At 31.8% G+C, this 15,068-nt stretch overlaps 1 protein-coding gene across 1 annotated transcript in view; it reads right to left on the bottom strand.

The window, feature by feature from the left end:
• The window catches only part of LOC149897838 (muscle calcium channel subunit alpha-1-like), a 57,851-nt gene that overhangs the window by 5,735 nt on the left and 37,048 nt on the right, over positions 1-15,068 (bottom strand). Inside the window, exons 20-42 of the mRNA XM_090115932.1 lie at positions 13,786-13,921; positions 13,190-13,353; positions 12,672-12,759; positions 12,484-12,591; positions 11,208-11,260; positions 10,737-10,874; positions 10,432-10,546; positions 10,218-10,348; positions 9,753-9,897; positions 9,058-9,138; positions 6,962-7,063; positions 6,589-6,612; positions 6,432-6,455; positions 6,145-6,330; positions 5,694-5,793; positions 4,935-5,110; positions 4,374-4,471; positions 4,133-4,221; positions 3,765-3,905; positions 3,050-3,215; positions 2,217-2,225; positions 1,115-1,271; positions 673-784 (exon numbers count right to left, since the gene is read on the bottom strand). Of these exons, the coding sequence (XP_089972058.1) occupies positions 673-784; positions 1,115-1,271; positions 2,217-2,225; positions 3,050-3,215; positions 3,765-3,905; positions 4,133-4,221; positions 4,374-4,471; positions 4,935-5,110; positions 5,694-5,793; positions 6,145-6,330; positions 6,432-6,455; positions 6,589-6,612; positions 6,962-7,063; positions 9,058-9,138; positions 9,753-9,897; positions 10,218-10,348; positions 10,432-10,546; positions 10,737-10,874; positions 11,208-11,260; positions 12,484-12,591; positions 12,672-12,759; positions 13,190-13,353; positions 13,786-13,921 (2,543 nt within the window). The remainder of the gene's footprint in view (positions 1-672; positions 785-1,114; positions 1,272-2,216; positions 2,226-3,049; positions 3,216-3,764; positions 3,906-4,132; positions 4,222-4,373; positions 4,472-4,934; positions 5,111-5,693; positions 5,794-6,144; positions 6,331-6,431; positions 6,456-6,588; positions 6,613-6,961; positions 7,064-9,057; positions 9,139-9,752; positions 9,898-10,217; positions 10,349-10,431; positions 10,547-10,736; positions 10,875-11,207; positions 11,261-12,483; positions 12,592-12,671; positions 12,760-13,189; positions 13,354-13,785; positions 13,922-15,068) is intronic.

Here is a 15,068-nt window from a genome sequence, read left to right as displayed (position 1 = left end):
AAAAATACTCAAAATTAAATAAAACGAACATATTTCTCTTTATTCCTTCTTGAGCATCTAATTCATTCATTTTAAAATTATCGAATAAAAAACTTCAATTTTCATTTGAATCATTATAGTCGAGCCAATTTAATAGGCAACATTTGACGTCTATCAATTTTATCTTCGAAGAGAGGTAACCTGCTTAAAAACATCGATTAAAGTGAATTAATCGATTCGGATTTGAAACATTTGTCAATCGAATTTATTAATTTTTGATGATTTTTATTCACAAGTAATCAATGCATTCGATTCTAGATGTCAGATTTCGATTTTTAGAGTAACGTCTGTGGTATTTAAAAAGAAAAAAGGTTTATTGACACAAAATTGTAGCGACGTCAGTTCTTCAATTCAGAAATTGTTTATTATGTTTAGTATGGTTTATCAGTGAAATGAAATCTTAAAATTACTTGTATCGGTTATTATTATTATAAATATGTAAACGTAATTGAAAAAAGTTAAGCAAATGTGCAGTTCTAACAAAACGAAATATCATGTTATTCTATGTCGTCGTTACAAGGTTACGTTGTTGAATTTTGTTGAACTGCCAAATGTTGCCTATTAAAATGGCTCTACTATAAGTACTACTATTCGAAAAAGTTTATTCAAAAAAATTATAAGTGAATACTTTACCATTAGCGGATTTAGATTTAACCATAGTTTTTGGCACTTTGCGCGGTGCGTAGAAACTGCCGCGTCCTTTCTTTATACTTGTCCAAACTTGACCAAATAGTGTGTGATTACGCTGAAATAAAAATTTCAAATTCAATCTTCACTATACTATTATTATAGAACACATATATTCAAAGACCCTATGAAATAAATACATATAAGCAAACATATAAATCTAGTTTTGATCAACTGATAAAGTTATCTGAGACAAAAATTGAAAATCCCGTAGGTTTGACTTGATTGATTTGATTTGTAATACGCAATAAAGAAGATTGATTTAATTCATAAGACCACAATTTTAAATCAGACAATAATGAATAGTATACTGAAACATTAGGATTAAACAACTAGGCTCATTATGAAAATAAATAAAAGATAATTGTAGCAAATCAACTCAACCTACCCTATGCATAGGTTCCACAGTCTCCCCAACAACCTCATCCAGGTTACCCGATATAGCCCTTTTTAGCTCTGGACCCGCCTCATGCAGGGTCCTCAAACCAGCCTGTAAAGTCATCTGGTTGTTCTGAGCCGCTGCCAGCTCTTTGCGCTTCCTGAATCTGTGGATAGCGTTGTTTGTCCTTAGCATTGTGATTTGGTAGTAACCGGTTAGGTCGAATGTTTTAGATGTGGATGGAAGCGAAAGTTTCGTTATTGAATAGTTTTGGAATATTTGAAGAAATCTAGAGGGTAAAGTAATTTGGAATAAAGGGGCAATCCCGATTTAAGACTTAATATAAATAAATGCTAATAACTAGGTTTATACAAAATAATTATTCGCCATCTTGACAATTTCAAACTCACAATATAACAGATTAAAAGTAATTCAACTCAAGAATATTTTCTTGCTATAATGCTCTTTGCAATAAAAATATACTTTAAATAATTTTTCAAATAACATAGGGTAACTTCATCCAAAATAAACATTCCAAGAACATGTCTTCTCGACGTAAACTCAATAATTTAACAATGTTAGCCAAGCCAGTTGTGATAACAAGTGGATTTCACATGCAAATCTTCAAAAACACCGAAACCACGCTAAAACAATAAAACGCAAAATGAAAAAAGTGCAAATTGTAAAAGCGAGTGATTGTAGAAACAAAAACAGTTATGCGTGGAGAAAACATGCTTTGGAATTAATAAGATTTAAATCATGCACCAAGTCTTGGTCAAATGAAACTCAGAATTCGGAATGCTAGGGAACTGAAAAAGAAAACTAAACGAAATCAAACAACCATCTTAGATTAGTTGGATTATAGACACGTTATAATATTATTGTACATGGATGTAGTTGAAAAGAGTTTTCATCTCTACGTGTAAAGTTTAGAATTATTAATTACCGATGATTGTTTGAATTATAAAAAGGGAGTATCGAAATCTATAAAAGGTAAAAATTGAAAAATCTTTAAGCAACATCCTTGGCTATCGTCAGAATGCCGAGGACAAAGCAAAATTATCTACAGCAAAAATTGCATTGGTTGCTTAAAATTTAAATGTTGACTTACGCATGGTTCCTATAAAATAGAATATTATAATATTAGTATTGCTTGTTTTATACCACTTACTTTATACAATTAATGACAGAAATTATCAACTCAGTCCAAATCGTCATATTCTGTTTCATTGATAAGCGGTTTTTAACAAAGCTGAATAGACTTTTTGTTTAACATATTTTGTTGTTTGTTACTCTAATCATTACAACTGTGTTAGTTTGAATGTTATTAACTGTCATTAATTGTTGTAAACTTTCATTAAACAACGTATATTTCATTTCTATTCTACTCTATCTACTGTGCATTTATATATTACATGTCATGCCGGTGCAAATATTTTGCGACATACATTTACTTCAACATCAATAAGCACATCATTATAATGCTTTTTATTTTCTACTTCTTATTTTAATCTACGTTCGTTCATTCGTTACAATTGAACTTAAAAATAGTTGGCAAGTCTTTTTTCTAAACTCGTTGGAAAATATCCGTCGATTACGCTTACACTTAACCAATTTTGATGAAATTTGGTTTTGTTGGAAACAGATTGTACATAAAAAAGGTCAGGAAGTATTCAATCAAAACATTAAACTTATAGGAAATGACGCAATATTTAATCTTGGCGATCAACTGCAATTGAAATAACTGCCATTAGAAAATGTTTAAAATTTCAACAGTTTTCCATCTAGATAACTATTCTTCGGTTTAAATTTTCACAGAAACAGCTACAAAGGATACAAGTTTATAATTGACAACCTAGATGACTTTTTCATTTAAATAATCATTTTACAAGTCAAAACACATATAAAATCTATTTAAATTTGAATCTATTTCTACAGACTCACCGTCTAAAGTAGTCCTGAATGAGGAAGGTAGCATAGAACTTGCCAACCGTGATCTCATTTGGATCTCCCGGTGGAGGGACCACTTGGTCCAGCAGTTTCGGAGATGTTCTCTTCCATACCTTTTTGATGATAGAACGCAGTTCTGTGTTGCATTCGTCTATTACACCTGTTTGAAAAATAACAATCTTGCATTAGATAAGATAATTTTTTATCAAAACCTATTGATATACACACGAAAATAGCACAGTCTGTCAAATTTAAGATAATTTTGCGATGTAATGTAATTGCATTCAATGTCATCTTTTAACGTAATTTCTTTAATATCCCCTTTTAAATTGCTACTCCTTATTACCTATCATTTCTGTAATGATATTTTACCTACTACTAACCATTTTTTACTTATTTGTCATTGTCTTCAACCCTATTCACTTCTATTTCTATTTCATTAGCTATATCACCAATATTAACGACCATTGCGTCATCGAAAAAGAAATAAAAAATGTTGTGTGGTTTTATGAAACCACGGTAAAAGTGAAACTGTTCGAACGGTTCCGAACACTGCTTTGTGTAGCGCATGTCGCGAGTCGGTCGGCTGCCGAGTAGGTATACCTACTCGGCAGCCGCGATACACGCGACATGCGCTACACAGACCAAAAAGTTTGAGACGATGTAATAAAAGTTTCACTTTAAAAAGTTTTCCTATAAATAAACTTACCAGAAGTTTTAATTTGCAGCTGTGTCCGTACAACAGCAAATAAAGTGGCGTTAAAGTTAACAGTACCATCGGAGTTGAGCGGCATGTTCATAGAGACGAGACGCTTGCAAGCCGTGCGGTGCGGACATAGCTTGCCGAAACCTGTGATTATTATATAAATATATCGAAAATACATGCATTTTGACAGTCTTATCTTTTCCAGGTCAACGTACCTACTTAACACTAAAATTTGAAAACAAATGTATTGAAAAAAAGAGGTGAAGGGACTGTAATTGACTGATGCCAAGTTGACTTATCAGATTCCAAAATTAATTAATGAATATTAATAAGCTAAAATAAAATACCTACCAAAACATAATATTACTTACCCAATGGAGGACTGATTTTCCTCAATAATGTTACCACATCCAAATGTTTGATACGTCCTTTGGCATCCGGGTCGTACTCACTCCACAATCTATAAAAGATACAAATAAAAGAACCAGACAGTAAATTCATTATAACAATTACTAATTCTTAGTTCATAGGATACTGAACAATAATGCGTTTCAAATAAAATGCAGTTCGTTTTTGAACAAATTACAATGAATATTGTAATCGAAAACTCACCTTACAAATTCATCAAGATGATGCGGTCCCAGGATAGACCAATCTCTCGTCAAGTAATCGAAGTTATCCATAATAACAGCGACGAACAAGTTGATAATCTGAAAAACAACATTTAATTTCTCATCGCAAATAATAATATAATGTTAATACTTATCACAGAGTATCTCCAATTTAAAAGTTTCGAAAGTACAACAATAATTAGAACAGCCTAAATCAAATTCTTTCAAAACTAAATCAAATACATACCTATAAAACAGTTAAATGTTATTATCTAAATAATAATAACGAATTTAACAAAGCACTAGATACCAAATCCATACTAATATTATAAATGCGAAAGTAACTCTGTCTGTCTGTCTGTTACTCAATCACGACTAAACTACTGAACCAATTTGCATGAAATTTGGTATAGAGATATTTTGATACCCGAGAAAGGACATAGGCTACTTTTTATTGCGAAATATGTACCACTGGCAAAGCCGGGGCGGACCGCTAGTGTGTCATAAAAGAAAATAGATTTGCACCCCTAAAACTACCTCCTTTTAAAACAAAAGCACTTACCAAAAACGTGCAAAGCAGCGAGAAAGATATAAAGTAAGGGAAGGAGAGGCGGGTTCCACATCCTTCATCAGAGAATGTGGAATTGTCTCCATCAGGCCTGAAGCAGGCGACCGGTACTCCGGGATGCTCGTCTTCGTTTGGTGACAGAGCCATCATTATGTCCTGCCATGCTTCTCCTGGCATCATAATATAGCATATCTTAATATAATTATATAAATCTCGTTTGTCCTCAATGGACTCCTAAACCACTTAACCGATTATAATAAAATTCGCACACCATGTGCAGTTCGATCCAACTTGAGAGATAGGATAGTTTAAACATGTAGGTACCACGGGTGAAGCCGGGGCGGACCACTAGTATTATTATAAGCATAAGATAAATAAATAAATACACTTTATTCAGCACCATGTAAATACACGTAAAAAAAGAAACAGACAATATGATTATAAAGCTAAAAAGGCGGCCTTATCGCTACTAAGCGATTTCTACCAGGCAAGATAATAATAGATACTCTGTTCGAAGTATAAACTTAACAATCTTTTCGTTAAATATTTTTAATAAATCTTCATTAATCTATGTAGTTATAGTAAAAACATGAATGTTCTATAGTTTTGATCTCAATATCTTTGTATGTACCATGTTTTATGCAATAAATGATTTATTTATTTATTTAATCTATTTTTTCACTAAAAATGTAACATCATTGATGATCTAAGTATAGACCCACAGACTATAGAAAATTGACGTTATTAACTTACCCGTAGCTGATCTAAATAGCACCATCAGTGCACCACCAAATGTTTGGAAATTGTTATTTCTCGTTATAATATCATCATCCAGTGCTATTTTGCCAAAGAGCTGAAAATAAATGCAGAGTAAAAATAGGAGAATTTGACATATGTGGCGTTGGTGTGAACTCCGCTATAATATATGTTGTAATTTGGTTGTAATTATAGTTACAAGAAGCTATATCAAATGCTCACGTCATAAAGCATCTTCTTCTATTTTATGATAAAAATGAATCCAAATGTGTTGCTCTAGAACGGCTGGACCGATTTCGTTAATTATTTTTTTATAATATTCCTTGAAGTACTGTTATGATGAGAAAATGTAAACATGTACCACAGGCAAAGCCGAGGCGGACGGCTAGTAACTTCATAATATTAAACTGATTTCAAGGATTTCAAAATAAATATATTTAAAACTCACCTGCATCCCAACAACAGCATAAATGAAGAACAGCAGAACAATCAACAAAGCCACATAGGGTAAAGCTTGAAACGACTTTATGAACGTCCACAATAAGGTTCGAATTCGCTCGCCTCGAGATAGTAGCTTTATGAGTCGCATAGCTCGAAACAGTCGGAAAAAGATGACGTATTTAAGAAGGGTACCCTGGAGAAGAAAATAATATATTTATAGATTTGTGGAAATAATAATTTTATTTTAAAGATAAGATATTTAAAAAAATCGTTGATATAATTAACGTTGCCTACCTCCTTGTTTTCAGACGCGTCGAGCTGAAAAAAAGAAAAAAATATAACAGTATATCATATTTTGCTACCCGTTAAGGCTTAAATTTTGAAAATATTTAACAACGTAATATTCTATATTAAGAAAAAATATAAGTTATTTAATAGAAACTGTGCTTACATCTTTCATTTCCAAGGGGGCAAGCTGAAAAAAACATTAACTGTTTAATTATAAAGCTTTTTTCAACCAAGAAGTGTCCTTATTCTAAAATATTGTTTTATTATGAACAAGGTATTCTGATATCTCCTGCTTCATTAGCATCTGATCAAATAAAATGTTTACTCTTAGAAACACAAAAGACCTTTGTGTGGCTTATTATTACTATTATTTATATCTAGGACATCTAGGACACCAGTTTTTTGTCAATAAATTACTGTGTAACATATAGGCTGATAGGATGTCATATATCTTCAGAATATTCGTTATATTTATTTATTTTCTCTTTTTTAATTCTTATATCAAAAAATGTATCAGTAAAATAAAGTATACTCACAGCTGGCAGTTTATTTTCGTTCACTTGCGTCACTACAATATCTATTATACTACCCACAACCAGAATAAAATCTGTGGTATTCCAAGCGTCACCGAAGTAATTCTGTAAAAAGTTTTAAATATGTACAACTAGAAAAATAAATCTTCTCATCCCAGATTTAGTTAATATTTGGGCTGGGCTGCCTTCGACAAATATTTATAACTAGCTGTGCCCGCGACTTCGTCCGCGTGGAATAGTGACTGCATAGTAGTTACTAATTAACACACAATTATTGAGTAAACACGTCTTGAAACACGTACTACCATAAACAACTAAATTATAAGTACTTACAGATTATTTTACAGTTAAGAAATAAAATAATTAATAACACAAAATAACTGTTAGTAAAATTTATTACTAAACTGAGCTAAAAAAACTTAGGTACAAAAGAGTTCAAAATTTCCAGGGTATGGCTATCCACCCGCTCCCATATCCTTCTACTTTCACAGACTTTCAACTTTTCCCTTTCACCCCTAGTAAATGGCAGAACCGATTTTGATGTAAACCATGTCTAATTGTACCTATATGTACACGTCATATCCTTTCGTTTGGTGCTCCATTTGGATTATTTATCCCCACTATATCACCCCTAAGGTGCCCTATATGTAATAAACAGATGAACCGATTTTGATAAAACGTCATGACTAATTGTAATTCAGACGTCAATTGATATGCCGCTTGAGTATATTATTTGACCACATTCGATTATTCATTCCCACTTTTACCGCTATAATCCAATAAATGGATGAACCGATTTTGATTAAATACCTAGATGCCTCATTATACTTCTCACGTCATGTCATGCCCTTTCATTTGATATGCCACTGTCAAATATACCCAATTTGAGAAAATTCATTTTTTTATTCCCACTTTTATACCTATATCCAATAAATGGATGAACCAATTTTGATAAAATATGTCTTATTGTACTTTACACGTCATGTCTTTCATTAGATACGTCACTTGAGTATATTTGATAAAATTCATTTATTTATTCCTACTTTTACCCCTACTTTTATAAAATAAATGGATGAACCGATTTTGATAAAATTTGACTAATTGTTTCTGACAGGTCGTCTATTTTCATTTGATACCTATATCACTTGGGTATAACTGACAACATTCATTTTTTCCATTCCCACTTTTACCCCTATATATAATAAATGGATGAACCGATTTTGATACACTATACCTAAGAACAACTAATGTAACAAAAAATCGCATCTAATTCGTTTTACCCGTTAGCGAGCTACGGTTGCATAGACGGACACGCAAACACACATAGCGGACGTAACACCCCTCTTTTTGCGTTGGGGGTTAATATAATACAATATAATAATAATACCTACGGGCTACTACATAATTTAAAAGACATTTTATGTAGAAAATTTACCTAGAAGTAACCATAATGCTATTTGTGCAGGTTTTAGACTTATGAGCAAAAATCGAAATAAAGGTCCTTTGATCCCCCTATTACCCCCTCAGTTAACCCCCCCCCCACCCCACGAGACTTTCGATATGATCATCTGGACATGTCAAGGAATAAATTTAGCGTATAATTTACGTAATAAAGTTATTCATGTATAGAATGCCTTAGCAAATGTTCACCGTGATTACTTAAATGGTCATAACTTTTTTATTTATGAACCGATTGACATGAAATAAACACTAAATGTTAAGTGAAGCTTACCAAAATATATTAGTGTAAACCGCATCTAAATCGGATAAGCCGTTTCTGAGATTAGCGTGCACGAACATACAGACAAACAGACAAACAGACAAACAGACAAAAAAATTTTTAACTACAGTTTTGGGTTCAGGATCGATTTAATAATAACACCTGCTAAGTTTTTTTTTATATTTTCATTGTACAGACATCACTTTTCTACGATTTTATTATATGTATTGATGATGATGATTTTAAGTTGTAACCAGTACTAGCGTACTTTACCGCAGCTCTTGATATTCCTGCATACCTTTGTATGTTCCTATCTTTTAAGGTCTTTACTTGCTTTACTCAATTGATTATAATTAATTGCTTAAAAAGGATTACTCACCTTAAATCTAAATGCTGCCAATTTAAATACGAACTCCAACATGAACACTGTAGTTAAAACCATGTTAAGATAATCTAACGCCTGGAAATATAATGAGCCAGATTAGTGTTAGTCAATATCATAGTAAATCTAAAATAATTTGGAAAATCCAAAAGTGCACGCCTCATAATTTTTTTTTAATAAATATTTATTAATTATTATTTTTGTTTATTTAATAACAATTAAACCACATCGAATCAGACCCTGAAAAATGAAAGGGTTCTTCTATTCCTGAGCATACTCAAGCGTAAGAGAAAAAAAAAGACTCGATTAGTAAAGTATTTCGGTCGCTATCGTGTTAACAAGAAAAAGGATCCGCACATACAGACACACGGACGTCCAAGACAGAACTTTTTTAAACTGTTTTTTAACTAGTTTAAATAACAAAAATGACATCAAAAATATCATGAACGTTAAAAATAGTGTTTTTTCTTAATATGTGTGTGTATGTATTATCTTACAAGTGCAATGTATGATACATAAAGACATTTTAAGTTTGAATAATCAGATGTTTTGCACGAAGTGACAGTAGTACCCACCTCAACGCTTCGCTTATGAGGCGTGCAATAACAAATTATAATAACAATGATATCATCAAATACTTGAACAATAGAAAAAAAGCTGCTAGTAATAATGTTTATTTATTTACTACTTACTTTCTTATAGAGAGGTTTTGCGTCATGATATTTCATCATAAGTGCAACTGTATTGAGCACAATGAAGAAAAATATCACATACTCAAATCTTTGTGACGTCACAAACCACCATGTCTTATACTGTATCCTATGTTTTGGTATATACCTGTAATTTAAACAAAACTTCAATTTATTAGTCTTTAGTTGATTACGTAGATTTAAAAAGTTTACTTTAGTACTAAGTAACGCGTTTGACATGGTATTCGGATAAAAAATATACAAATAATTATTTAACATGCTCTATTTAAAGATTATGTCCAACGAATAATCACATAAATGTGAATGTTTAACACTTTCAATCAGCTTAAATAATCATTCTCGTAATATTACACAAACTTGTTAAAAATAAACAAGGAGCACCACAGGGTTCTATACTAGGACCACAATATATCAAAAAATTGATAATGACATGCTAGTTAGGCTTACCTTCTTATTGGTTTTGCTTTTAACGCAAACTCTATACAGTTTCTTTGATTTTTATCTAATTCACAATCTTTAAACTCCTGCTCTCCTTCCTTTTGGAATGTTACTATGACAAAACCTACGAATATATTAACCTGAAAACATTAATTATAGTTAGTAAGACATGGTTAACATTCCTTTAAGAAATATAAATTATAAAACAAAAAGTTAAACTTACCATAAAAAATGCTATCACAATAATATAACTTATATAGAAAAACGCCACAAGCGGCCGAGAATTTTCTATAGGTCCGTGATTCTCTTCATTCGAATCCATTGATGTTGATAATAAACTATAAAAATATTTAATATATAAAATGATAACACCATTTAATTTTCATTAGAATTGAAATTGAACAAAATATAAAACACCGAATGATCATAACGACGGCTTGAATGTCGAATAGGAAATACACATTGACAGTTTTAAAACAATTTTGTCCCTTTTATGGAACAAATACAATAAAAACTAAAATAACTTACCCTGGCCACCCTTCAAAAGTGGACACAGTAAACAACGTGAGCATTCCATTCAGTACATTATCAAAATTAAACTTATTTTTCATCCAAATACGATCTTCGATTGTTGGTTTATTATTCTTATATACCAGATATGCTCCCCTGGAAAATAATTGCGAAATACATATTTAGATAAAGAAGTGGGATAAATTCTAAAAATGATCGACTGTATGACGTACATTATGCATAAGGATGCGGAATTTTTAGGATGAAAATTTTCAATGTTTAACTATAGGTCACCTAACTAATGGTCTCTAAACTTATAATTCAAATCTCGATTAGGAAAACTTAGTAACAATAGGAGTTCCAAAAAATAGTGATAATAGAGACAACGTTAATAATTATTATGATAAACTATATCTATATGTATAATGATTTATCCGGGAATAAATTTAACAATGTTATAATTACAATAGTACTTGATACAATACTTACTGGCATTGATCAGAATCCACTTTGGTTATATCTGAACACATATAGAATTTTCCCTGAAACCAACTCGATATAATTATTTTATCGATTGCATATAAAATAGTAATAACACAGCAAAATTTAAACCATACCATGAGGAAAGGCACACACGTGATTAAATTGTTAAGATGCTATAATTCTGACCAAATGTATATGATATTTCAAATTTAAAGTTAACGTCTTAGTTTTTGTAAAATACAGTTACTTTGTGAACGATTTTTCACTATTTTTTTGCTTTAACTCAGTTTCGTTTACTTTGTTAGTTTTGTATTATCAGCTTAATATTATCTTCATTCCATAAAGAAAATATTTATTACAGTACGCGTCAATCATTTTTCCCGATATAGTCTACTTTTCTAATAATATTTTCAAGTTTACATAATGTGCTATATTAAAAAATACCATATTCCTTTGGACAGAATATCAAATAAAGCAGTACCTTAAACAATTGTATGCCAACAACAGCGAACATAAATTGCAACATATGATTGATCACCAGAATGTTCCCGATCGATTTTATTGAAGCAAACACACACTTGACCACATACTGTCACAAGAACAAAGAGTTACGTTTGTTAAATCCACAGTTACGTTACCAAAAAATAATTTTCCATTCATCCAAAAACGTGACGTTGCATCGCGAACATTTGTGTAAGAAAAATAAAAAAAACTGTTATTCAACAAAACAAAATATTTTACAAGACATTAGTCCTTGGTTTTTAATTTCATAAAACAAAATGCCAGTGTCCTGATCTGACATGAACAAACTCAAAAAAAAAAATAGTGAAACCAAGTACCTTATTCCTACTTCTCGAGCGGAAATGTCCAGGTAGGGGTGCAAAAAAACACAAAAAAGCTCATTTTGAGTCCAAAAAATCACATACACTTTACAAGTAGCACACAACACCTTTGGGTTTTGTGGAAAAAAACAGTTAAAACGAACACGCGTGAACCTAAAGCGAATTTTTGGACCCACGGACAAAGCAAGGGTTAGTAATGATCGAAAAGAAAAAGCCTCACACACAAACGTAATCATATTATTTGAGAGTCAAAAATTTCTAAACAGCCCAAGATCTAAATAGTCGGATGCTGGGAACGAAGCATTATTCTCGATAGATAGAGAACGTTCTAATCATGTAACGTGCGGAACACAGCTAGTGCTATACTTACTACATAAAATGATACCCAAAGGTGTCGTTGAAAAAAAAACTCAAAATAAATGCAAAAAACATTCCTCTACCTTGAACATTTGCACTCCCATTACAGCGAACATGAACTGAAGGAGGTTTGTCACCAACAAAATGTTGCCGATCGTTTTAATAGCAACGATAACGCATTGTACTACGTGCTAGAAATACGTAAAAATACATTTTACTAAACTGGACTTTATTCTGTATGAGATAGAGTCGATATTACAATGGTACTGACCTTCAAGCCCTTCGCTCGGTTGATCGCACGGAGCGGTCTCAACACTCTGAACACTCGCAAGATTTTTATGAATGAAACGTTGTTTGAGCTGGAATATAAGGAAAATTTAATAAACAACTTGTAAAAATGGCAATTTATTTATTTATTTATTTTATTTTTATTTCTTTATTTGTATCAGGCAGCATTGCCCATATATTGTTAGTAGTACTTATTCTAATGTTAGTAAAACTGAAAGTAAAGAGCAATGAAAAGAGTTTTTATCTTAAGCATTTGTGAACGTATAACAAACATTTAGAACAGTCAATAATGATGCGCAGACAATGCACAGTAAATATGATTTCTCTCATCTTTTATTCTTAAAATTCTACTTAGATATTTATATTTTTAATATAGTTTTACATAACGATGTGGAGAAAACTATACGATTTATTGTTATCCAACAACCATACAAATATAATAATGTTAATACTGATCAAAATGGTAATAATAAAAATAATTAAACGGACGATAAAACTCACCCAGTCAAAGAAACAAGAGAAACTATAACAACCAACAAATCCAACAAATTGAAAGCAGATCTACAGAAGGCGTCCTTGTGTAATATGAAGCCGTAAGTGATGAGCTTTAGGAGTAACTCGATGGTGAATACAGTGGTGAAGAAATAGTCGATTTTGCGGAGTATCTGGAATAGTCATTTATAGATAAAAGAAACCATATAGCAGTAGAAAAAAAGGAAAATATACTGTTTATTTATTGGCTTATTTGTGAAATTGTGTTGTAAAATAACTTATAGCTGCAAATTAAGTATTCAAGATAGGAATTTGACTAAATAAACAAATTAGATAAAACAAGAGATCCCAGTTACGGATTAGGACAAATAAATAGTTGCAGAAATTTTCATATGCCTAGTATTAATATTTCCTACGCAGTAGACTAGTCTGAATCGAAAAATAGTTAAACGGACAATTACACGGACAAGAAAACTATTTATATTTTTATGCAAAAGGGTATTTAACTAGAACGAGTATTACCAACTTTCCGAGTTGATAGTAGTTTAAAAATTGATCACAAAAACAAAATCCTGATTTATAATTACAAAGAAAGAAATACGAACCTCACGTTTCGCTTCGGTAGCTTTCCCCTCAACAGGATCCTCCATCGCCAACATGAGAGACGAGGCGAGAATACAAACCAAAATGAGATTCCTGAACCAAGAGTTGTTCTGTACTTTGTAACAGGACACTCGGAACCTGGAAAAATTAAGAAATTGTCAATCTATATATACAGGGTGTCCCAAAAAGTAGTGATGAACGGAAGCTGGGAGGTAGAGGACCTAGAGGGCTATCCGAATCACCCCCATGTATGTAATACGATTGTATTTTCGGAGTTATGACGTTTTTTTCAATTTTTCACCTATCGCCGAGTACGATGATATTTTCACTCATGGTGACGTCAATTATTGCGTTAGATGCTTGATTTTTTTTTGTTTGCTAAGCTGAAAGATAGGCCAATTCAGTATGGTAACATTTACTATAGTTAGATCTTCGAATGGAATAAAAAAAAGAATTAAATGCCAAGAAAGATAAAATTACCCAGTATGTTCACCACTTCAAGGGCCCTTAAAAAACTAAAATCACATAAAAAAAGTTTTCCGTTTGGCTTTTAAAAACTTGCTCTATGTATCAGGTAGCTACCCTGAAAATTTCATTTTATTATTCAGAAGGCTTCAATCGAAAAATTTAAATCTAAATGTGGTAAGTGCAAAAATTGAATTAACATATTTGATATTATGATCAATAAAAACAAATTAAAACCAATAACAAGGTTTAATTACCAGAAATTTTTAAAATGACCCCGCTGTTGCTCAGTGCAAGTGCGACATCACCGTAAATAGTTGTCTTTTAAATGTCTGAATGCCCTTTTATCATTTATAATGGTTTCTTCTGCTACTATGAATTTTCGAGTTATTTCGTTCAACAAACGGAAATCTTTTTTTATGTGATTTTATTTTTTAACGGGCCCTTGAAGTGGTGATGTTCACCACTGGGTAAGTTTATCTTTCTTGGCATTGAATTATTTTTTTTATTCCATTCAAAGATCTAACGATAGTAAATGTTACCATACTGAATTGGCCTATCTTTCAGCTTAGCAAACCTGCATGAAAATCTCCGTGTGAAAATCTCTGTGTGGAAATCTCCGTGTGAAAATCTCTGTGTGAAAATCTATGTGAAAATCTCCGTGTGAAAATCTCCGTGTGACGATCTCCGTGTGAAAATCTCTGTGTGAAAATATCTGTGTGGAAATCTCCGTGTGAAAATCTCTGTGTGAAAATCTATGTGAAAATCTCCGTGTGAAGATCTCCGTGTGAAAATCTCCGTGTGACAATCTCCGTGTGAA

This window comes from Colias eurytheme, chromosome 24 (genome assembly GCF_061535395.1).
Source record: "Colias eurytheme isolate Ceu_HAF_F1 chromosome 24, ilColEury1 Martin Lab GWU primary, whole genome shotgun sequence".
Classification (NCBI taxonomy): domain Eukaryota; kingdom Metazoa; phylum Arthropoda; class Insecta; order Lepidoptera; family Pieridae; genus Colias; species Colias eurytheme.
This window is presented reverse-complemented; position numbering and strand designations above follow the sequence as displayed.